We start from the raw sequence: 26,769 nt of genomic DNA on the forward strand, positions 1-26,769 counted from the left end.
ACGTTTTTAGTCATCTTTACACGATTTTAGAATTAATTGACCCGTCGCCATCACGCAGCAAAGTGACGTGCTTCTGGCTCGAGATTCTCTCAGTGAATGGCAGCGAGTCCAAAATTTCGTCGCGCCTACAGTTGGAAATTATTTGGCGTTTCACTGATGCGTCACCTTAATGAATTTTAAAAACTAAGCAGAACCATCTGTAATTATGTATTCTTAAATCAAAGAAAAGAAATAAGTATTACTGAAAAAGTGTGCACTATTTTTACGGGATCGCTTATGCCCTATTATAGCAGGGTTGGCGAACGTGGGAACGTTTTACATACGCGTGGGAAAATTTCCCAAAAAATATTTTTCGACTGTGTGACGTGCCAAACAGTCGGCTCGTTTTTTTTAGGAAAATATTTTCACCGCGGGCCGCAGGTTTCACAATTTTTTGCTGCGTTTTTTTAACTGCTATTTTTTGTACAATGCGTTCTGCGCGTCGATTGGTAAAAATAATAATAAAAACCAAAGGAAAAGCGCATGGCTATGTCGTCATTATTTTTTTATATGTAGGTAAGTATAATATTTATTTGTAACTTTTTTGAAATTTTTTATTGGTTTTCGTTCACGTGCCGTGCAAATTCATCTCGCGTGCCATATGTTCGCCACCCCTGCCCTATGGTATACCTAAACTATTATTAATTGAATTTTAAAAACTACCCAGCACCACAACACTCAAAACGAGGAAAACAAATTAGCTGTCATAGAGCGCAAAATACTCCGCAAAATCTTTGGACCCACGTTGGAAAATGGGAACTACAGAATAAAAATGAACCACGAGTTGGAAGAGCTGATTGAACAGCAAACAATCATAAGATACTGTAAGTCCCAAAGACTACGATGGGCGGGACATGTGGAGAGAATGCCTGAAGTTAGAGCGCCAAGGATCATGACGAAGTGGCTACCCCAACGGAAGAGACCCAAAGGCCGTCCAAGAAGTAGATGGGCTGACGCCGTAGAAGTGGACTGGCTTCATATAGGAAGACCCGGTAACTGGAGAAGTGTGGCGAGAGGCCGGAGTGAGTGGAGAGCGGTTGTGGAGGAGGCCAAATCCCACCCCGGGATGTAGCGCCGTGGAAGAGAAGAGAGCACCACCTGCAAAATTGTATTCTTAATTCAATGAAAACAAATAAGTATGACTGACAAAGTTTTGTGTGCATCATGTATGTCGAATCTTAACAACCTACCTCCACCCCTCACTACTGTACGTAGTTAATTTAAAATAATTTGGTTTTTGGTTTTTGCAAAGACGGTCTTGTGCAAATTTCACATTTCAATATTGCACTTGACTTCACCGGTAGGTATTGCGTAATTATCGAATCGAATCAATATTCCATCAATTTTGCAATTTATTTTAACTAACTTTTGATTAAAATAATATATTATTTATGTTTTTTTCCTTTAATATAGCAAATAAACTATCTTCGGCTGAACTAAATTAAATTCGAATATTTCTTATCTACTTTCTGGTATAAGTCAACACGTACGTGTATTCATTCTCGCATTTAATTAATCTGTGCGGCGTTCAGATGTCCCTCATACAATTGGAGTCATCCAGTCAGTAGCGTCCTGTTGGTGGCGCCGAATTGTCCTACACCTAAACCCTATCAAATTGCTTGCAAAATATTGATTATTATTATGAAAGTATACTTATTATACAATAAAATATTCAAATTTTTAGCTACCGGTTGATTAAAGAGTACCTACCTGCATGTCTATTAAAATCAATATTGAACGATTTTTTCCAAAAGAGCCTACTTTTTTTAAGGTTAATCCAATAAAAAAATTGAAAGAGACAAAAGACAAATTTAAATTCAAAAGTATTGAAATTTCGACAAATTTTTGACATTCATATTAACAAGCCAATAATTAAATAAACAAGTTAGTGGAATAATCGAAAGACAGAAATGTGTATTTGCAACTATATTGCATTGTAACTATGTAGATAGAATCATATTACATTATATTACCTCCATTTGCGCTCAAACGCCTGCCCACCCTTTCGTCGTAGCGATTGTATGAGCCGTACAGTCAATGACATTAATTAATATGAAGTACCTACTCGTCACAAAAACAGTTGCATAAACTGTCATTAACCGAACTTATATATATATATATATATATATCAATGACATTAATATGGACGAATCATCTGGAAAAGAAAATGACACTCACTTTATTGTCGGGTCTGCCGAATGGCATAATCTGTTCTAACGCCATTACAATAAAGGTGATATTGCTATAAATTCCTGATACTTTTTGTTGGGTCTGCCGAATGGTTCGGTTCGAACGGGTTCGCTCAAATGAACATTGACATTAGAAACACTGCTCTAACGCCATTACAATAAAGGTCATATTGCTATAAATTCCCGATGCGTGATATCACATAATGGAAATTGCGTGACGTCTACCTATACATGCGAATGCGCGAATTTACTTGCTAGCTACTGTATTGAGTGCGTCGTCCATTAATAATGTCATTGCGTACAGTGAACTGATGTGCTTTGCGTGATGAACAAAAGGGGAGTAAGTTGCTTCAACGTATGGTTATCGGTTACGTGTAAACTATACGTAAAACATTTCACCGTGGCACAGTTCGCCGTGAGATTTCTATCGGAAGGAGATGAACGTATATATACGGTCTCCAATTTTTTTTCATATTATTTTTAATATTCAATATGAACATTAATTCAATTTTCATAGCTGATTTTGGCAAAATTCACGAATTCAAGAATGAAAACCTATCCCAACATAGCCTAAACTAACCTAACCGAACCTAACCTAACAAATAATCCAGTATATCGGCTATTTTCAAAAAAAATTTGCCGTTGGCTTCCTGTAAACCGACTAGAACCGTGTTTTATTGAGACATACATTTTATCTCAGCACGACCCAAAGAGGTTGGACGGTTTTTAATATACGACCATATATTTCCGATGCAACATTTCATGGTGAAGTGTGATACGGCGAACTGCACACGTACAAATTTTATCATTGCATCTGTAATAATAAAATACAAAAACGTTACTCAAAAAGACTTTTCATGCACTCTACAGTATACAAACAAACAATTATTGCAGTAAATGGTTTTCTTGCATGAAAATAATGAGAACATTTAGTAGCACCTAATTTCAAAAGCCCCTAAAACGATTTTTAAATTTTTTTGAGTTAGATATGTATTTAGAATTTAGATGGATATTTTTGTTACCTATATGATGGCCAAAGATTGAACTTTAAAAAACGCCAAAAACCGTCAATACATAATGTGATCAAAAATTAGGGTAAATTTCAAAACCCGCTAAAATTGTTTAGTGTGCTTTTCAAATACCCCTAAAACGGAAAACCAAAATACTCTTTAGAATGTAACGAATTAAAAAATAAATACATAAAGTTCACAGATTTAATAGATATTATTTTTTTAATTTTTCTCAAAACTACCTAAGTACCTAAAATCATTTTTCTCATAACTACTTAAAATCGTTTTAGGGGCTTTTGAAACTAGATGCTTTTAAATATTTAATATTGATTACGTTAATGAAATTGCTCGAAGAACAAAGCTGGGATGGAGTGCTTTCGGACGTCTGAATATTATCTTCAATAGTGACCTACCATTATGTCTTAAGCGTAAGGTGTTCAACCAATGTCTGCTACCCGTGCTCACGTATGGCTGCGAGACGTGGACCCTCAACACGAGAGATGTCCAAAGGCTAAGAGTCACACAGCGAAGCATGGTGAGGTGCATGTTGGGCATCACGCGAAAGGACCGTAAAAGGAACGAATGGGTTAGGAAGCAGACAAGAGTACGCGATGTAATAGACGTTGCCAAACAGCTGAAATGGAGATGGGCGGGACACATTGCTCGCCGAAAGGACGGCCGCTGGACAAATGCCGTCATCCAGTGGTACCCAAGGGGTACGAAACGGCCACAGGGTCGCCCTAAAAGCCGCTGGATTGACGAACTGGTAAAGTTCGGCGGAAATACGTGGCAGCAAACGACACAGGACCGAGAGAGTTGGAGAAAGCTTGGGGAGGCCTTCATCCAGCAGTGGATTGACCCCGGCTGATGATGATGATGATGACGTTAAATTAAATTTATAGAATTGTACATTTGTTGATAAATGATTAAACTGAACAATACATTGTTAAAGAATACCTGTACCCAGATTTAACGCAATGAAGTAATTTTATTCTTCTTTTTCTGCGGTCAGTTAGTTATCGGCTGCGGTCAATTTTCCGTGAACGGTTTATATTATTCTCGTCTACTTTCCTTAAAACAAATCGACCTAAACGCAAAATTACTAATTTGTATATAATATGTAGGTAAATATTATCTACTATTGTGACGTTTATAATACGAGTATATTATATAATAATAATATTAATAAAATTATAGATAATGTTTTAATAACATTTCTAATCAATAAATAAACGAATAACTACATGATAATGACGTGTTCGGCAACAAAAATCCTTAGCAATGGCCTCTGATTTTTTACGTAATCCAATGAAAGGTGTTTTCAGTGTTAGCAGCGCTCGAAATGGAAAATTATGCGAACCCGAGCGCTCGATAATTTTTCAAAAGTGTTAACATAGTTATCTAAGTTAATGCTGTATTTGGTAAACATAATATTGACATAAGTTGAAAAAATATTTATACACATTACATAAATACAAAAATGTAAGGTATTTTTTGTAGTTTTTTTAAGACAACTGTTAACGCTTAAAAATAATATATTTTACATAGAAACTTTTTACTATTTATTTTTATATAGAATTTTTTTCATTATTTTGATTAAAACACAATGGTGACTTGTAACGTTTTCGAAATATAGCATTCAATTAAGTACCTATATGTATATTTTATAAAAAGTGTTAGATTTTTAGTAATGTTACTTATCTAGCTCAAACAGTCAAAATATTGGGAATTTCATGAACCGGAACTGCGCTCCGGTCCATTTCGAGTCCTGAGTGTTAGTACTGTTTATTTCTAAAATCTTAATGTCCATTGTATAAGTGGGAAAGAACTCAGGAGAATTCGATCCGAAGTGAAACAACTCGCCGAATAGAGCTGAGTTAAGATTGAACGTGTTAAATGGTTCGAGTTGCATTACCATTGGATTACACTCAAATTTGATAGGCCGTCTGTCGAGCCAATCGTCTACGCCGATTGTCCCTGATCGTGAAATGTTATTTTGAATCGTTTCCGAGAGGCATGGTCAAAATATAATAATGTATAATATTATAATATGATATTAGCGTATAACTTAACCGACGACCGGTGACAGTTATATCGACGATTACCGAGAACATTGCGGTAATCGTCAACCCAACTGACACCGATCTTTGATTGCGTTGTGAGCAAAAAATATGAGTTATTATATTTTAGCCACGACTCCAGTGAACGATCCAAAATGACATTTCATAATCGGGACGATCGTGGCAGACAATCGGCGTGAGAATCTGCCAGGGCAATTTGGTCTTTAGAATCATCAATGTTATAATTATTAAATTAATTAGTAACTCTCAGTTCATGGTCAAGAGTTTTATAGTAACACTGCTGTGTTATAGGGTGGATAAGTTAGGAAATATGTATTATAGAGAGGGGCGATGTGGATACATAATAATATTATGATAATTAATATATTACGTGTTTTATCAGTTTATTAGTATTTATCACGAAATAAAACTGTTGCTTTAGCAATGATACAGACATCAGGATAATTACTTGTGTATATACATATTATTATAAAAAAAAATATACTACCTATTCTTGACTATCAAAATGATTTCTAATTTAAAAATAAATTATTATTTTTTCCACTATGCCTCACAGAATGGAAGTTTTATTAAAATATCTTTACGAGAAATAGCTATTAGCTATTTGACTAATCCATTTTGATCGTACTTCACAGAAAAAAATAAAACATAATTTTTACCGCAACAATCCAAAAAAAATTAACTATCCTCGCAAAAGTGTGAAATAATTTATTTTAAAATATTTTAAAGATATGCTGCAATTTATCGTAAGTCCTAGATCAATCCACTGCTGGATGAAGATCTTTCCAACCTGATAATTTCGCTGCCTTCATCATAAGTCAAATGCCAAAGTCTTCGATTATGGCGATTGGTTGTCGCATTTCTACATTATTTATTTATTCTGTGGTGACCACTGACCATATTCGGGGGGGAACTTTTACAGTAGTTTTATTGATAGCAGCGACGCGTGGAATGTAATTTTGATTTAACGAGGATTTTTTACGACATGAATTGTCAAAACTGTCTTTAATTTGACAGCAATATTTTCCGATGTGGACGTGCATTCAGATGCAACCATCTACATTTGTGTAGCGGCAAAGGTTTACAAACCAATGTATAATTTGTGTGCGGACATATATATATTGTACACCCATAGTAGCCGAGCGTGTTACGCGTCGACTTACATATCGTGGGTCCCATGTTGAAATTCTGGGTCTGACAAATACACATATTGTTTTTCAAGTTTGGTTTGGAGTCGGAGTATTAGCCTAATAAGTTCATCAAGTGGCTAACAACCATTTCTCGTAAAAAAAGCAAACAATCACTCCATGGAGGCCTATATGATCTTATTAGGATCAGACATGGTCAATATATATACATGGCCCCCACACCCTGAAGCGGGCTCCTAGGCCACGATGTTTGGACCCCCCCTCAACGTATCACTAAGGTTAGGGGCAGTGCAATGTTCTACAGTAGTTTTCCCCAGATGGTATCACGCGGAACTTCAGGGTTCCGTGTAAAATAAAGGGTATTCCATGTATTTCTAGCTATTTTTATATAAATCCACTTGCATTCTCGGCTCTCGGTATCATATTATGAATCACAGATCATTTTGTGATAGCCAAGTAACATGCGACCCTTCGCCATATTGGATAAATTGTTATTTTTATTAGTCAGGAATTACAAAATAATATAAAATCCTACTCGTAAAATAGTACCGCAGGCGACTCTTTTTAGTATTAGAACAAATTTGTGGTATGTGTTTATCTCACTTAACTGGTCGACCTGCCACGCCGGGCCCCCCTAAGCCCGGACCCCAGACTAGAGCCCTGTCACCCCCCCCTCGTGTGGGCCATGTATATATTATAATATATATTGGTCCGTGGCCCCCACATCCTGAAGCGGGTCCCCAGGCTAGGATGGTTGGCGGACCCCCTACTTATCGCTAAGGTTAAAGGCAGTGTGACGCGCTGCAGTAGCGTTTTCCAAAATGCCTACGCGGTAAAATTATGGTGTATTTTTAGCGATTTTTTATATTTTTTTATGTACATCCATTCGAAATATGGAGCTGTGGAGTTTCGCCACACAGTTAAAAATTGAATAGTACAATCAAATATTTAAACTTGTTAATACCATTGAAGTAAAATAGCGCCGCAGGTGACTTTTTTATTATTAGAGTAAATTTGTGATCTGTATTTATCTCATTTATAGGGTCGACTCGCCACACCGGGCCCTTCCTGAGCCCGGGCCCCCAGGCTAGAGCCCTGTCAGCCCCCCTTGCGGGGGCCATGTATTAGTTTGGGCTAGACTTAAGATTTTTCCAATCGGTTTAGAGTTGGTTATGAGATCTGTATTGCATTTTAGGTTACAGGTGGGGGCCCCGCGAGCTAATTATAGTGAGCAACCAACTATAATCGAACCAGGCGTTGTATATCGATGTCAGCTACCCAATGGACCTTGCCTTTACGTACCAATTGATCCATCAGGTTTGTAATAAATTATTAATAATTCTGTTACCTTCACCAACACCATGACACGAGCAGAAACGCCGACCTTCAGTTAGTGTTTGTGGCAGAGTATGGTTTAACGACATAACTATACAAATCTAGCCTTGTAGTCAATTCTACTTCTCAATAGCCTTGCGACAACCTCACGACACGGTTCAGACAGGATATATAAGTCCCATGGTTCTAAACTATGGAAGAAGCAGGGAAGAAATGGTCGAAAGAGACCATGAACAGGTAACCAGTAGCGTAATCGTTTAGTAATAGGAAGTAAAATGTATGTTGTTAACCTTTTCTTTGTAAATGTAATAAAAATTTTACGTAAAAAATTTCGCCTCGGAGAATCGAGACTGCTCAAGTGTAATTGGAACGCTGTGACCACAGGCCTCGAAATGACACGTCGCGTAGATTGGGCGCGATCTAATTTGGAAATAATTTCCGGGAAATCTCCATTAAACTTAGAAAATAAGTTATGGGAGAGATTGTTTACGTAAAATTTAGCAAGTACATGCTTCAATAACTTTTATAACAATAATGGAAGTGTATGAAAATTTAAAAAGAAAATTGAATATTTATAAATTTATATACTGTATAATTATGAATAAAGAATTTTGATACTAATTTTATCGATACCAGTGGGTCTATTCTATGCTTATCGACCGCTAAAGTGATAAAGTGAAAAATATTATCAAACTTAGGGTAGGTTTGTATCCAAATATTAGCACTTATTGTAACAATTACACGTAGCCGGTTTTTATTGTTGCAATAAATGCTATATTTTAACAGCACCTATCTTGCTGCTGTTAAAATATCGCACTTATTGCAACAATAAAAACCGGTTTGGTGTAATTGTTACAATAAGTGCTAATATTTTGATACAAACCTACCCTAAGTTTGATACTATTTATCAATTTAGTGTTCGATAAGTATAGAATAGACCCACAGATAGAAGATAACTATCGTTATAAAAATATTGTAAACGCGTACCTATATCTATAGGCGCGTAATTATAATTATAGATTTTGTAAATGCTATAACTCGCTGACTATTATAAATATTATAAAAGTAACAATTGGAAAAACTTGAGATTCTGGTATAGATGGGTTTCTACCCATAAACAGTAATAAAACTCAATCGCCTCCTAAGTAATAAAAGAATCAAAAAACACAACTAAAAATACGAATTATCACATAACCTTGAACTTTAAGGCAGATCTATTTCAGTCAAAAGTACCGACCAGCTGAGTCAAGTCGCGGGACAAAAATAGATTCAAGGTTACGTTCATATTACTATGGAAAAGCCACTATTAAAGATTAAATAAATTTGTAGTCGCTCGTAATTAACATCTTGTTAGGATTAAGCATTTATATATTTAAGTTGAAATGTTAAGTATAATATTATAGAGTTTCTACGTAATAATATTCGTCCGGAAGGTAAATATCGAATGAAACGTTTTCTGCGGGAATAAACAGTTTTATTAAAACTTAGTAAAATTCTATTGGCCTAAAAAGGCCAAGAGTGGTGGAAAGGACTGGTACGTGGGTGTCAACCTTTCGTTTTGACATTTTAAATTTAAAGACTGCCATTCCCTTATTTAGTACCCGAATACCTATTCCGATACCTCGTTGGAAAGCTAGAAACTTTCCCCTTCGTTCGAACACGAAAAATCATATAAAATCAACTATTTTGCTTACGTCACCGTAACTGCGTATTTAAAGGACATGTTCTAGAGGGTGCTTAAAACACCCCTATTAAGTCTTAATTTTGCGGAAATAAAGTAGAGTAAATTTAACCCGATTTAATTAGAAGATATCTCTATTAGAAAGTCGCCAGGAACGGGAGATATACGTAAATTTATCCCGTGAGAGAAAGATATACATCTGCTATCCCTTACGGACTGTTTCCTGTTAAACCTCTATCCAGAGGGTATAAAAGGTGACATCCTTTTTCCGTAAAATTCATTAGTTTCCACACTCTTCACCAGCGATCTCCAACAAGCAGCAGTCCTTACTGCTAAGTTGTGAGACATGGTTCTCAGTACATTCGCGATTCATACGTACCAGTAAGTCCCCTTCGGCGGGCAAAACGTAGCGCGAATAACACGTATCTGTCGGTAGTGACGTCGGCCGCTAAAACGTAGCTCGAATACCACGTATCTGTCGATAGTAACGCGCTCGCGGAGTAATTTTATTTTTCATTACTCATCATACGAGGTGATGTAATCGGGATAAATTACGCGATCGGATTTGTTTTATAAAAACAAATTAATAAACTCAGTTTGTAATAATAAATTTTACAAATCTTTTCGGGATTATAAAATAAATTTTTGAAACTTTATTAAGTAAATATAATTAAGCAACAAATTTTAGTAGATAAATTTGTAAACATAAAAACAAATTTTAGTAAATAAATTTGTAAACATTAAGCAAACCTTTTGTAAACAAGTTTGTAAACACAAATAAATATTTGTAAACATACTGTGAACATAAATAAACTTTATAAACAACAATAAAATAAATTCTATTCTTTTTATAAACCCAATACTATGTGACTAAAGAATAATTTATATTTTCTTACGGGAAAATATTTCGTGAAATAAAAATATTCAAAGAATATTTGCGTATACATTCTCCGAGTTAGGTGTGACTTTTGGGAATTTGTGAAAGATTTCACAGAGATCCTATAGTGAACAAATAAATAGTTTACTGATACTTTAATGAGATTTAATTACGGGAACAATGACAGTTAACTTTATTGTGAAACCGTGAACTCTAGAACCCGAATAAATTCGGCACCACACCAGCTGAGAGTTTTATTTGGGAATTCAAAAGTTGTGATACTACAAAGGAGATCCACCTCTCCTAGTTCATCACTAGTCTCCTCAGTGACGGCCCGGTAGCATTATTGAGCTAGCCGTGAGCCGGGTCATGTCAACCACCCATGCTTATTACTGTCGAATCGCAGAATCCTAATCACAACATCCAGAAGAAGTGTCCTCGTATATCTGTTGAAAGGGAAGAAATACCCAAGTACATCGAACCAGCTTGCTGAGCTTGCCATTGTTGCAGTTTTCTAGCCAAATCTTGTGATTTCATAAAACATCTGGTTTATTGCGTTAAGCCCGGTCTTAAACTTGTCTCGACTGCAAAGCGTTGATTTTTTCGATGCAATTTTATTATTATTCAGAAAACACATGTAACTTAATATAGCACATAGCGTCGGTGGAATATTTTTGTTTGTCGCATGCAATAACATTAATATGGACGAAGCATCTAGAAAAATAATGACACTTTTTTGTCGGGTCTGCCGAATGGCATAATCTGTTTTAACGCCATTACAATAAAGGTGATATTGCTATAAATTCCCGATGCTTTTTGTCGGGTCTGCCGAATGGTTCGGTTCGAACGGGTTCGCTCAAATTAACATTGACACTAGAAATACTGTTCTAACGCCATTACAATAAAGGTGATATTGCTATAAATTCCCGATGCGTGATATCGCATAATGGAAATTGCGTGACGTCTACCTATACATGTGCGAATATCGCTATGCGCGAATTTACTTGCGTTGTCTATCAATAATGTTATTGGTCGCATGTAACAAATTTCACTCGACATAGGGCGCAAATAAATGCTCTTAATAATGTACTCAACATAACACTCAAAGAAGAATTAGAAATACTCAAACGTTATGTTTGAACCTAGTTTACTCAAAACTAACCAGAATGGTTCACTTGGCTTCTGAACCACTCATATGCAGATGCTGCTTTTTCATTCGTTCCAGCTAGTCACGTAACGTAACTATCTCACCATGGTTTCGACTGTACGCGTAGAAGAGAATTGCAACATTGTCAGCATTTTGAATTATGACCATATCCAAGTACACACGATTTTCTATATAAGCGACCGGGCTAAATTTCGACTGCATAATCTGCAAACCAGCTAACTCCATTTGGGCACATTGTTCAGGAAGTAGAAAAAACTTAATAATTTAACCATCGAGCGGAATTCAACAATTCCAAAAACACACAAATTACAAATAAGCTGCACTATGAATTTATTAATACACTATTTTAGCTTCCTGTTTATATATAAAGGGAATTTATATAAAGCACGGAGTTGTGTCATTTGCGATAAGTATTGGAAATTTGCGATAAGTATTGGAAGGTTGAAATAATTACAAGATAAAAATAACTTTTTATATACCACGTTTTTAAATAATTTTCTGTTGAATCATTCAAGACAGTTCTATGTATTAATACTTGATAGGAATACAAAGATAGGATCAAAAGTGCGGGGATATAACAGTCGTTATTGTTGCTGTTTTATTGATAGGTTTATTGGAACGTCTGTAAGTAGAGACTCTTTTACTGAGAGATATAATTTTTTTAAATTCCGTCGAAATGAGTGTCAAAAACTTTTTTTCTGGACAACGTCAAGTTCAGTTATTTCCTCTTTACGGAAAAGGGTTCATGTTTCAGTATTTTTAACCATTTCCTTGTATTTTTACCACGTTTTTATTAGCTCGTATTCTTGTTTGTCCGGTACAGATTTTTTCTTGTGCAGTACAAATTTTTTAACTAACTTACCGACTAGCTAGACATTTGAAACTTTTAGAATATATCAGAACACGCCGACAATGCATTCTTTTAATACTTTTGGCCATATTTAAGCAGAATTGAATTCATTTTCTGTTAATTCTGTTTTGTATGTTTCGGAAAAAATTCGTTAAAAGCAAAGAGATTGAAGAGAAGGAGTCCAATTTCTTTGGTTAAAAGTAATATTTACTACTCACTATTATTGGTTGCTAAGTGGATCCTAGCAGCTAAATTATTAATATATACGTGCGTTATTATGGAAATCAATATGAAATGTCAAAATGACATTTCTGTATTCTATAGTATTTATTCAGTATTTCTATCAAGTACAATAATTTTTTTTTATTAATAAGCAGCATCGTGAATATCTGGATATGCATTTGATAAATATTTGCCTTTTCGCACCATTTTTAAATCTAAGTGTGTGAAATACAATGCATCTTTATCGATCATTATTTGAAACTTCTGTCCATTGGATATTGTTTTATAGGTATCCACTTTTCTTATCAAACGAAATGTCTGAGAATGCCATGCGTAATATTAATAGTACTTATTTGTTTTATATAGAATCAAAATAGGTTTTCAATTCAGTTTTAACTCAACCTTAAAGAACTGCATTCAATCACTGTATCAAATCAAACTGTTCACTAGTTATTGTCTAAAACCTAATCTATTATATTGTATAAGATTATCTTCTAATAAACCCTGTCAAAGTATATAAGGTGCTTATATGAAGTTAATCCCGCCATTCCATAACACACGACAATAAAGCGCGAATTATATTATGGTGCATGTCGCTGACTATCACGTGACGTCACAGTATGCAGCCGCTACGGGGAAAAGGTGTGTAATGTCGTTTTTCTTGGTGTTTAAAATGTTATCAGACTGATGCTACCATCCCATAGCTAATTTTTAACCTTTAAACTAACAATGTCAGTTGTTAAAATCTGCCGAAATCACAAGAACAACAATGAGGTCACATCACGTTGAACTGCACTGCACTGCATCGACACCTGCATGACTTAATATACGTTTTTATCATCTTCTACGTTTATCGCGTTTATTTGTTTTTAGCGATTGGTACTATGTATTTTCTATAAGAATGTTGTCTATTATCTCTGGTCTGCAGGTTGAGTTCTATTCAAAATATTATCTATAGATGTCATGTCGCAAGTAATTTTAACGCACGCACATTTAGAAACTGTTAAATAAAATTGAAATTAGCTTGAATAATTAATAATAATTCAAATTACTAATACATTATAGTTGGCACTCTTCATCATTGTCATTCTTCGGTGAATTTACAGAGATGGTGATCGTTCAAAATATTCTGCAAAATGACGAAACTATATACTAAATTTGTCGCCGCGACAGCGTGACAGTAGGCGACATGCACCTCAATTTGATTCGCGCTTTAAACTCTATTTTATTCAACATCATCGCCTGGCATATATTTTTAACAGTTGGCTACACAGTATCTGTCCTTCAGTTCTATCGATTTGTCATTGCAAACTAGTAAAATTGCTATATACATTTATAAGTAATATTATGATACTAAGTTCTAGATATTTTTTTTTTGTTTTGCAGGAAATGAAGATGCCGAAGATTACCGCGATAGGAAGGATGGGGGCTGGTTAGGTGGCAGTCAGGCTGTTCACCAAAAAGGTGACATGGTGGCGGTAAGGCTGAACTCTTTACCATCGATCTACTTCTTCTTTCTTATCAACATCATAATAAAATAGTATAATTTTACAATAATATGCAGGTATTTCATTTGTATTTCGATCTCCAAACATAATTTTCTTCAACAGCCCTAAATATTCTTCTCAAGACTATCCTGTCAAAGATAATATCCAGCTTTCTCTCATCCTGTAAACTGCGTACCGATCATTATGATCAGTGGCGGCTCGACGACTTTCTAGGTAGCGAGGTTTAGTCATCAATATTATTAAATATACATACCTACCTACCTTCTCATATTATACATTATGTCCCAAGCTACTTATAATAATATAAATTTATTAATGAGGAAATGAATAATTTTTCAGAATAAATATTATGATTATCTGAGTCTTTACTCATAGTGCAGGATCCGATAGACTTTTCGTATACATAATATGCGGAACGCATTCTGACAATTGGAATAGGTTTTTGGGGTCACAAAGATATATAATGTCGATGTTGCCAGGCGATATTAGTGGTAATTTTTTTTTATTGAGGTTTTAATTTTTTTCTTATAATCCACCAACAATTGTTCTGAGTTCTTCAATAAAACCAAGACCGAATCAGGGATTGATTGAAAATGCAATAATTGTACCATGCCATCGGCATGGTCGTAGACCGGTTCGTCCCATTTGAAAAAATAAAAATAGCGGGTAGTGCAATGTGTTCAAAATTATCGATTCTGAGGATCCTTCTTGGCTTAAATTATTTTATTAAGTAATATTTTTGTATAGAATCACCCAGATTGGTTTCTTTACCATATATATGCATATGACATTAGTTTTAGTATAATGGTCAGTCCAGAAACAGTGTAGGTTGCATATATAGGTAGGTGAATAAATTAAATAACGATAACCACTAACCACATTAATTACACATTTATTAAAATAAAAAATAAAACAAGTCAAGTGTTCAAACTGCTTTAAGTATCATGATCACATTTTTTACAAACACTACTTACAGATTTGCACAATGATATATATGTCAAAACCGATTTCGTATAACTACATGATAATGTACGGCAGTTAGAATTACATTTGCATGGTTTAACTAAATAATTTGGTAGAGGTTCTTTCGTCATTTGCCTTGGATACAAATTATTTTCTCGTAACTCATAGCCAACTTGTAGGAAATCAACAGGCTCAAATAGTGGATCAGATGAGTTTTTCCATAAATAAACTTGTGCTGAAGCCCTTAAACAATGTAAATAGTTATATTTAAATTCTTAATAATATGTAAGCCTTGGAGATTGTTCCTTAGATGTGGTGGATTAATTGCAAAGATTCTTTTGTGAGCCCTCAAAATAAATTACAGCTTGTTGAATTTATTTGAAAAAATGCTCCTACATTTGCAAAAATCAACGAAGAAAGTGAGCTGTACATTTGTGGTGAATTTGACGACCCCACACAATGGTTTAAATTGCAGGGATGAATTTCCACTGACGCCGTTGATTTAAAATCAAAATCATTTAGAAGCAGACTCCAGATTCCAGAATATTCTGTCATATATTTCATGCTGTAAAAATGCAAAAATTGGAGATTATCACAGTCCCGATACAGATGTTTTAATCTTAGGCATTTATTTCTGGAATAAACTTGAAACGATTGGTTGCCGTGGATTATGGTTTGAGGGATCTCAGAAGAAATCTCGTGTTTTAGGATGCCATTTTGCAGCTAAATCTCTTGGCGAAAATATTTGTAATATTTTTCCAGAATTACATTCTTTAACTTGTTGCGACACCACTCGTCGCATAGGTACAAAAAACAAACTTTTCACTTTCAGCTTCAGGATGCACTTTCAGCTTTAGGTAATATATTGTTGGAGACCACACTAGTTTCAAGACCTGGAAAAAGTTTTCCCTTACTTATTATGTAAACAAAAAACAACAGCGGATGAACTTCGATATAAATTTATTTCCCAAACTATTGGATTTAGTTTAAATTTGTCAAGAGTGATATGAACATATGATTCATTGTATTTACACTGTTTAAAGGCTTCAGCATAAGTTTATTTATGGAAAAGCTCATCTGATCTACTATTTGAGCCTATTGATTTCCTACAACTTGGCTATGAGTTACGAGAAAATAATTTGTATCCAAGACAAATGAGGAATGAACCTCTACCAAATTATTTAGTTAAACCATGCAAATGTAATTCTAATTGCCGTACATTATCATGTAGTTATACGAAATCGGCTTTGACATATATTTATCATTGTGCAAATCTGTAAGTAGTGTTTGTAAAAAATGTGATCATGATACTTAAAGCAGTTTGAGCACTTGACTTGTTTTTTTTTTTTTTAATAAATGTGTAATTAGTGTGGTTAGTGGTTGTCGTTATTTCATTTATTCACATACCTATATGTGCAACCTACACTGTTTCTGGATTGACCATTATACTAAAACTAATATCATATGCATATATATGGTAAAGAAACCAATCTGGGTGATTCTATACAAAAATATTACTTAATAAAATAATTTAAGCCAAGGAGGATCCTAAGAATCGATAATTTTGAACACATTGCACTACCCGCTATTTTTATTTTTTCAAATGGGACGAACCGGTCTACGACCATGCCGATGGCATGGTACAATTATTGCATTTTCAATCAATCCCTGATTCGGTCTTGGTTTTATTGAAGAACTCAGAACATTTTTTGGTGGATTATAAGAAAAAAAATTAAAACCTCAATAAAAAAAATTGACCACTAATATCGCCTGGCAACATCGACATCTTTGTGACCCCAAAAACCTATTCCAATTGTCAGAATGCGTTCCGCATATTATGTATACGAAAAGTCTTTGGGATCCTGCACTATCAATCACATCTAAAAAGCGTGCTTAAAAATATTAACTTAATCACTTAATAATAATAATTATTATAGGCTTACCATTATCAGCTTTGAACAACGACATACAGCCAACATTTTACTCACTTAGGGGTAATTTGATTCGCTTTCTAGTACGCGTATACTAACGCTAATGCATTCACATCCTTTGTATTTATATATTATGTATATATAAATACGCAGTTTGAACCGCGGCGACGGGATGGGACTGAGTGAACCCCGGTCAGCAAAAATAAACGGCAAAGCTTTCTTAATTTGTACATATGGGTCACCGTGAAATAAGGCTTATTTAATTAAATTAATTATTTTAATACCGCGTAATCATTATTATATTATGAAATAATTTATAATCATTCCATTGTTTATTTGTGTAATAATAATAATAAATATATCTATAGAATTATGGCGGAATTTAAATGGATAAAATAAATTAAATAGTTTATTTAATCATGTAATTAAGTAGGTATATTACAAGGTAGACAATGATAAAAATATCGGACGTTTATTTTTGACATGATAACTATGTGGGGATGGTCCCTACGAACCCTGAAGGTAGAGCCGTCCCTGATTATGATCCATACGTTAATAATTAATACTGGACGCAAGAGAGTTCATAGAGAGGTGTTGATTTTCTTTCAGAGAACCTGTTCGCTCTGGAGACCAAAATGTCACCTGTTGGCGATTTATTTCATCGTGTGCATTATTTGTGTTTATTATACGGGAACAAGGGTAAACAAATGGCTCCACAGTTTGAAAAATATCACTGTAATTGCAAGATAGCATACATGAATCAAAAAGTTCGGAGGCTTCTGATTTTTCACGCGACAGTTGAGATTTGTTCGATATTTGCCCTGCGCAGTGGAACAATAGTGGCGAATCTGCCGGAAAAAACGAACTACACCGTGCAGAGACTCATTTTGAGGTTCACCAATTTTCACGACCTGTCAAATAGTACCAAACAATAATAACATCACGTCTAGATTACTCTTGAAGAGTGAGATTGGTGAGACAGTCCGCATTTTACGTGTAAACAGTTATTATCTTGATAGATTAAAATACACATTATTGGTGTCAGTAAATCCATGCACGTGTAAGGCGCTAGATTGTTATTTATTGTGGAAATTATAGCCTACTAGAACATTATAATTGATTGGTGGCGCTTTTCACAAGTGGACTGTAAATTTTAAGGTGATGCTAGATGGCGGATTCCGGAAATAGGGGCGGGGGGTGATGATGTACACACGAATACCAGGCACTGACCTTGGATGTGGTGATGGCTGGCGCACACTGTAGCTAGTTCGGTGTCCACGCACTTACACTGGTAAACTGACGGTGCACTTTTGATTGATGATAATATATTATGATATTATATGAATGATGATGATGTGTCGTATGAATGATGAAGACGCGACGTTCACTTAACCGTATCAGGCTTAGTGCCACGAAGCTCGAACAGATTAGGTCTATTTGGGTCACTCTATAGTTTACGTGGCGTCGCTCCTATCATATGAGATAGAGCGCTAGACCCGTCGGCTGTCTGGTAGTAACTGAATGATGTTCATAATTACATGCGTATTTGACCCGCAATTGCTAAGTCTGGTCTTGTGAGACTAAATAAATAATAACTAAAAAAATAAACACTAAATAAGGGCATTTGAGTAGGGGGGGACTAAGGATGAATGCGACCACAATTTGGCTCAACCATTGATTAGGTACAAATAATACATAATTATATACTACACTACACATTACATACAATTACACATTAATACATAACGTCGTTCGACTTATTTCATAAAAATTAGTTTATTATTCACAGGTGTGCGCACCACGGTGGTCGAATCAGATGCGGCCGACCGATTGGGGGATGACGGGGGCTTGTCACACGTCACAAGCTTCTCTCCCTCTGGATAGCCTGTGGAACAAGCACGTGCCGTTGTTAGGTAAATATAAACGTTAAAAGACCTAGATTTTTTACATGGAACCCGGTTGGAAATGACTGCTTTATGCATTGGTCTACGAGGGCCGCTTAATTTATCACTTCCCCATTACTGCCTCGCTAAGTAAAAATCCAATAAGCATGGAACGTGCTTTTGTTTTGACCACCCGAGCGGATACGTTCATATTCGATAAAAACATCGCGCAGGCACACAGCGGTAACGAATACGAAAAAATCAAGTTACGTAAGTAGCGCGGGCTAATGGCTTTAGAATTCAGTCGGCCGCGAACGGTGCTTCGGTAAGGACGTGTGATCCGCGCCCTGCAACCTCAATTCCTTCGACAGAATTGATTCAAAAAATTATTTCAGCTATCATAAACCCATGACCATTACTTCTAACAATTATGTGGAGCAAAAATAAAATAAAACCATTTTACGTTTTCTTTCGAATTTGGACAACCAGCATTCAGAAAATCAGTAGACAAAGCATGTTCCATGTTTAATAATTTTAGCAGTCAGGGTTTAAGTAACCATCATCTGAAGGGGCCAGGTGAGGCGGAAAATCTGAGGGGCCCAGGGGGGAGAGGCCCCCGCGAGGTGTAAAGCGCCGAGTTTTTTTAATAAACCATTTCTTTTATTCAACGAACATTCCATAATATATTAACATACATAACGCAATTTGATAAGCATTTCATGTAGGATCTACTAGTTTAAATTATCGTAATTAAGTAGGAGGCCTGTAGTACCTTGTTGGTTAAAGCATATTGGCACGATACCAGTGGATGGATATACGGGTTCAACTTCCTACAGGCGTCGTATTACTTTCGAATGTAATTTTTTCTTGTGAGTAATATCTGAGGTGTTTTCAAGTTCAACCAAAACACTGTATTTTTACTTAGCAGGGCAGCTTATGTAACAAAAAATTTATTATACGTGAATCAGTATCAATAATCATACAAAAAATCGATACATAGCAATGGTCGTTTGTTATTAATCAAATTATGGATTCGGCTTGGATTGTATTTTCCCCCCAGAAACCGAAAAATACAAAATATTTAAGTAGATGGAAAACTACTTTTCTTATTCCTCGTCAGGACCCCATGATTGAGGATCGTGACTCAGATGATTTAGCTGTCGAACAGGCTATGAATGGGTTGGCCCTACTCCTCTCGGTATTCTACGACATGCAGACCGGTGGTACTCATAAATAATTGTGGCAACTATCTGGCGCATACAATAATTATATAATTCGTAAGTGAACACCGTTAGTTATACCTGCAGGCCAGGTGTTTATCGCGGTTACATGTAAATTGTACGTAAAACATTTCACCGTGGCACAGTTCACCGTGAGCTTTCTTATAGGAAAGAGATGACCGAATACTATACGGTCACCAATTTTATTAGATTCAATATGAACATTAATTCAATTTTCATTACTGATTTTGGAAAAATTCATAAATTCAAGAATGAAAACCTAACCTAACCTAATAAATTATCCAGTATATCGGCTATTTTCAATATTTGTTTGCTGCTGGCTTCCTGTAAAGTGTAAACCGACAAGAGCCGTGTTTTATTTAGACATGAATTTTATGTCTGTACTATAGACCCAAAGAGGTTGGGCGGTCTTTAATATGCGGCCATATATTCCCGATACAACATTTACGAGACCCCCTAAACCAGTTTTCTTCAACCGGTGGTCCGCGGACCGGTGCCGGTCTGCGAAAGCTTTCACCATACTATCAACTGACTATATCGCTGCACGATTCGGGGAATTTGCACTAGATGAAATGCTGGGAGAATTTTTGAATGCTGCTGATATTAACCAGAAAGTCATATACAACATCATAAGCCAACATTTAAAACCGTTAGCTTAAATATATCTCTGAACATTAAGATTTACGTAAAGACGGACCTGTAATCTGTGGATTAATAATCTCTTTTTAGAAGATATTAAATCATGCACACTTGATCGTCGTGATAAAGAAAAGCTGATCGAGCTATCTTCTGATGTCACTCTGGTGTCCAGACATAAAATGCAATCATTGCCTCAATGTTGGATAGCCATTGATAAAGAATATCCATCTCTGAATTATATAGATCAGATTATTGGTAATTTTTTCGACTTTTCATTTATGTGAAAAGAATTTTTCATCTATGTCAGTAATAAAAACCAAACTGAGAAATCGAATGGCTGGTAATGCAGCGCTTCGTCTCTCAGAAACAATGCTGCAACCACGTCTATCAAATTTGCTTACAAAAAAGCAGCAACAGATGTGACACTAACCAAAAGTTGTAATTTTAAAACATCAGATTTAATAAATAAAATTATAACTATAATGTTGTTTATTATTTGTGGCTAATACCGGTCCGCAAAATATTTCTCCTATGTTCACCCAGCCGCGGGTGTTAAAGGTTGAAGAACACTGCCTTAAACCATATTTTCTTAACCGGTGATCCGCAAAGATTTTTGGGTGGGCCGCAAAAATTTTCTGCAGTTCAAAAATAGTTACCTAGAAACCCAACATTTGAAGTGGGGTTGTATTATACTTCGACAATTATTTCAAAAATAGTGTAAATATAAATATTTATTATTTTATTCCAATATTGATGGTCCGCAAAACTTTTTTTGATTTTTTTGTGGTCCGCGTTCTGTGTTGGTTTATGTATGCCTTTCAATTGTTGTAACTTGTAATAACTTTTTAGAAAATGAATTATATCAATCGTCAGAAAACGGAAAAAAGACGGAAACGAAATTTGATTACCTCATGGGTCAGGCAGGATTGTCAGCATTTTTTGTTGAAGAAAAGGTTAGTTTAAACTAATTTATAAATTACTATTATCTAAACACAAATTCATTAATTTATTAGTACTGTTTCAATATTAATTGAAGTAGATATCTACCTACTAATACCACACAGTAGCGAAGTATGGAAGTAAGCCATTGAAATCCGATATAAATAGTGCACACTAAACTTCAGTCAGTCATACTTATTTGTTTTCATTGAACTAATAATAATACAAATTGCAGATGGTATATAACGGTAAGTTTTCAAATTTTTCAAATTCAATTAAATGCCGTGTAAACCGATCCATAATATTCAACAGATACAAAATGTTCGTTTATATATAAAATATCCAAATTTATTCCATTAAATTATAAATAATAATTTTAAATATTTTATAAATAGAAAAATATTTTTTCCCTACTATGGTTTTGTAACACAGGGAGTAACATGAATTATTATGACTAACAAAGTATAGGTACACTACTTTTCAACAGCCTACCTCCACTATTATGGCTTGGTTGAGGCAGGGTTTAATTAAATTTTGAAAACCTACCATCTGATTTTTAATAACCTGTATTAACCGTATTGAATAAGTCAACTGTATTAAAATATGGGAACATTGATGTGCTAAACGTTAAAACGTTGTCCATAGGTGGAGAGCACTGGAAAACATTCGCTAGAACTGGTTCTTGGAGCACCAGGCGTCAGGAATTGGCGAGGCACGCCAATCCTACTTAACATACAGAAGGAATTATTTAACCAAAAACTATTTAAAAGGTTTGCTCTCTTATAATATTCAACGTTTATGATTTTCACCAAGTGAGAAAAACCATAGAAAACGGCGTAGCGAGCAATGTTCCGTGTAAAAATGTACAAAATGTGTCCGCACCTTAGACTATAGATACATCTAGACGCCACCCATTCATTGCATTGCTAAATGAAGCGGCGTGCCGTGCGTTTGTTTTTGTGGGTGAGCGAACGTATTCGTATACAAATGTTTGGGACCAAAGACTATTTTCTCTAGTGCTCGCACTAGACGCTCAGAATTAAAATATAATTTTCTATTTTTTTACGTACAACCATTAGGTAAAGATATCCATAATTTAAGTTATTTTCAAAAAACACTAGGTCACTTGATATTAAAATATATAATAATATACAAATAAATTATCACGAGCATGTATCAACTTACCTATGAAACGTAATACCATCTTATTGCTTATTAGTACGGCTACCACATTTTAAAACAGCATACACAACCATCTTTTCTACTTAATTAACTAAAAATATTTACCACTAACTTTATATTTAACACAAAAAATAGCAATTTTAGCAACACGCGCTCGCAGTTTATCGACACTTAGCTATGAGACAAACTAAGATTTCACGGCGACACCATAGCAAGATATCTTACAAATCTGTAAACCTTTTATCTTACTCTAGAGTCTAGCGCATGTCGCAGAGATTATAAGGGTGCCGAATACTTTCTCACTCGCACTTATGCATCGTTTTTGTTCAGGCCTTCGTCCGCACACATGTTTTCATCCCCCGCACAGTCCTTACACAAAAATATTGTAAAAGAAAGTTTCCTTTGCAAGATTTTAGTTTTGCTCGAATGCAGTGAATGCACGAAACCATCACATGCACAATTCTTCGACTCATTTCTCAGAAGGCGAAGGTCAAGTCAACAAAAACTACCCAACATACAAACGTTCTGCAAGTTTAGTATTAAATTTAATATATTTTATCAACGAATACTTTTTTTTTATTTGATATTTTTTATTTACTTAAAAAATTATCGTTGTTAGTGTTATTATTGACATACTCCTGGAATTCCCGTCTTCAATGGGGAGCCGGAATAAAGTTTTGTATGCCTAAGCGTGCAGCTTGGTCACATAGTCAATTAACAAAATATGAAAGGCTTACTACGTGATACTATCACTTGGCTATCTGGATAAAAAGAAATAGTTTGTAATATGTAAGATTTTGTTTTTTAAGTTTGAAAGAGATGAGCGTGAAAGATGTATGAGTGGAAGAGAGTTAGTATGAAAGTTCCTTTTGTAGAGACTGTACCACTCACTCAATTGTCAAGTGATATTTTTTTCTTTTTATTTAAAAGCAGTCGGAAGAAACACGTGTTGCGAGCGGACGCAAGTTGAATTTGTGTATAGTAGTTTCGTTCTACATCGGCATTGTTGTACGCTAAAAACGATTTGCAGTTGTGTTGGTGTTCTTTGGTAGTATTGACACAGGGTGTGCATGAAGAATTACGGTAAATAAGCATATTTTTATGACTTATTGTTTTAATAAAATATAGAATAAAAATGCGTAGATTAGAACATAGGTACCTATATATTATTTACTTATACCGATAGTTACAATTCAATGTAAACATCGTGTTTTATTATTTATTTAGTTGGGATTAGGAATATACAATGTTTTGGAATTTATAAATTAGCCTTAACGATATCATTATCATTATTTAACAGATTAGTTATAAATTTATAGAGAACTAAGCAATTAAAGACAATTATAATAACGTAAAGACATAATTTTGTTGGCAATGTCATTTAATTACACATACAATCATTAGAACTTCGGAGAACAATTACAAATGGCACTTTTAACTATAATTATAATGCTGTTAAAGTAAAATAAATAATAGGAAGAACATAATTTAATCGTGTATTATTATTTATTTAGTTAGGATTGGGAATATACAATGTTTTGGAATTTATGAATTAGCCTTAACGATATCACTATCGTTATTTTACAATTAGTTATAAATTTATAGAGAACTAAACAATTAAAGACAATTATAATACCGCAAAGACATACTTTTGTTGGCAATTTCATTTAATTATACATACAATCATTAGAACTTCGGAGAACAATTACAAATGGCATTTTCAACTATAAGTACACAATATGATACGCTGTTAAAGTAATATAAATAGTAGGAAGAACATAATTTATTAAAGGTATTCGTTGATGTCACCCATTTGAGTCACTGTCTGTGTCGTCGTCATCAGAGGTATCTGAGGTGTGGATTATAATCTCACTGGTCAATTCATCCGTTCTTATGTCGTATTCCAAAAAACTGCGTTCTTTTTTTTCCACATGACCACAGATATTCCGCCACTGCTCTATAGGCAATTGATTGCAGGCTTCTGCCACCAATCTATATACAGATGCCATTGTCATTTCAATATTGTTCTTTCCTACATAACCTTTAACAACAGACCATATTATGTTCTCTATGGGATTTAACTCTGGGTGATAAGGAGGTAATCTCAGTACAGAATGCCCGTGCTGATTTAAAATAGCATCTATTTTGTATTTTACATGCCGAGATTTATTCATTAGTACCAAGTTGTAAAGCTCCGGTTTGATCATCGTCGATGAGAAAGGTATATTATTATCCTGTAGCCACTGAATTATTTCACCCTTCTTTTTATTTGATGTCGGTGCTGGGTTCAACAGTTTATTGTGATATGATGCATTATCTATAACAACAACAGATTCAGGTGGTAGGTTAGGAATTAACATTTCTTTTAACCATTTTTCATAATTACTGTATTTCATCTCGTCATGATAATCGCCACTTTTTAAATTGGATTTAAATTTTAATAAAGCATTTGGCACAAATCCATTTTCACCGCCAGCATGGATTATTATTAAGCGAGTACCTTTTGAAATCGGCTTCTTAAAACTAGAAGTCGATCCGTCAGAATAAGAATATGATGTGGTATGTGTGGAATGTATGTAAGTTTCATCCGTAAATATAATAGATTTCCCCTGAACACGATATTCTTTAATTTTTCTTAAATATTCAATTCTTTTGAAAACTATGACACTTTTTTCCATGAGCAGCTTCCGATTGTCTTCTGTTTTTCTCCATCTAAATCCTATATCTTTCATAACTTTCCTTAATGACGTAATTCCACCCTTTAAATTAATATCTTCTTTCAATACGGCATGAATGTTTTTCAGTGTTGCAACAGTTTTATGATTTTTATGAAAGTCATGAATACACCGTCGAATTACAGATTTATCAAAGTCATCAATATTATTTTTTTTATTTTTAACTACCCTTTTTTTAGGACTCGAAAAGGTCCCTGTTTTTTGTTTTTCTCTTAAAACACGCCAAACCGTTCTTAAACCAACTCCTGATGCATTCGAAACTTCTGTCACAACACTACTTTCACTACATATTTGGTTTTTATTTTTTACGTATGTATATATATTATACATAACTTCCTTCGTTTGGGCATTAATAGTATGACTAATTAAACGGGACATTATAATTCAGTATGCGCATCGTTTCGATAACAATCACTATATGAACACACTGTAGACGATTGCAAAGAATGAGTTTATGGTATGTTTATTACCAGCAACTGTCTTTAACAATAGAAACTCCGCTTTTTATGCGCCTAAACTGCACGGATAACCAATTGGTGATAAGGTAATAATTGCAGGTGGTTCTAAGTAAGGTTTTATTACAGGGCTTAATGCATACACACAAATAATACCAACACAGATGCGAAGCAATTTTAGCGTACAACAGTGCCGATGTAGAACGAAACATCTATACTCCGCGCTAAAAATAAACTATTGATTTAATTATTAGCATATGTGTGTGTAGCAAAGAAAAATCACTGAAAATATAAAGCTACGTGCTTATAACCAAAAAAAAGACAAAGACTTTTCATTTAACCCAAATCTATTTAATTAATTTTTGTGAATCCTGAGTTCGACACAGTTCTGAGCTAGACCGGAACCCGGGATATCTCATTATTATATAAAATCACTGAAATTAATAAATACCTTAAAAATATAAGTTTAATGAAAATTGTATGTGTGTGTTTGAGGGGAGGCGGTGTAAATTTACCGCACTGGGTGACGGGTGACACCAACCTAGTTACGCCACTGCTCAGATGCGTTGATGATCCGCACACACAGTAGAAAAATTAGAGGGAACGTTGGTAGCGAGGTGTAAAATTTTCGGCGGGTTTACGCGAAATTGCATACAAAAATCCAATACTTCCACACTGTTCATGGCACTGGAA

The 26,769-nt window shown here is 34.8% G+C and overlaps 1 protein-coding gene across 4 annotated transcripts in view; it reads left to right on the plus strand.

Moving 5' to 3' along the window:
* LOC147071122 (integrin alpha-PS3-like) overlaps positions 1-26,769 on the plus strand; it is a 58,279-nt gene that overhangs the window by 4,075 nt on the left and 27,435 nt on the right. For 3 of the 4 annotated variants that reach the window (XM_085947847.1, XM_085947845.1, XM_085947846.1), the window contains exons 3-7: positions 7,663-7,784; positions 13,987-14,078; positions 18,792-18,915; positions 21,615-21,718; positions 22,350-22,474. In XM_085947847.1, the coding sequence (XP_085803973.1) occupies positions 7,663-7,784; positions 13,987-14,078; positions 18,792-18,915; positions 21,615-21,718; positions 22,350-22,474 (567 nt within the window). The remainder of the gene's footprint in view (positions 1-7,662; positions 7,785-13,986; positions 14,079-18,791; positions 18,916-21,614; positions 21,719-22,349; positions 22,475-26,769) is intronic. The other variant, XM_085947848.1, reaches the window with a different exon arrangement.

The sequence above is a fragment of the Rhyacophila brunnea genome, unplaced genomic scaffold (assembly GCF_057557595.1).
Source record: "Rhyacophila brunnea isolate RB1 unplaced genomic scaffold, BYU_Rbru_1.0 scaffold_20, whole genome shotgun sequence".
In the NCBI taxonomy this organism is placed as follows: Eukaryota; Metazoa; Arthropoda; class Insecta; order Trichoptera; family Rhyacophilidae; genus Rhyacophila; species Rhyacophila brunnea.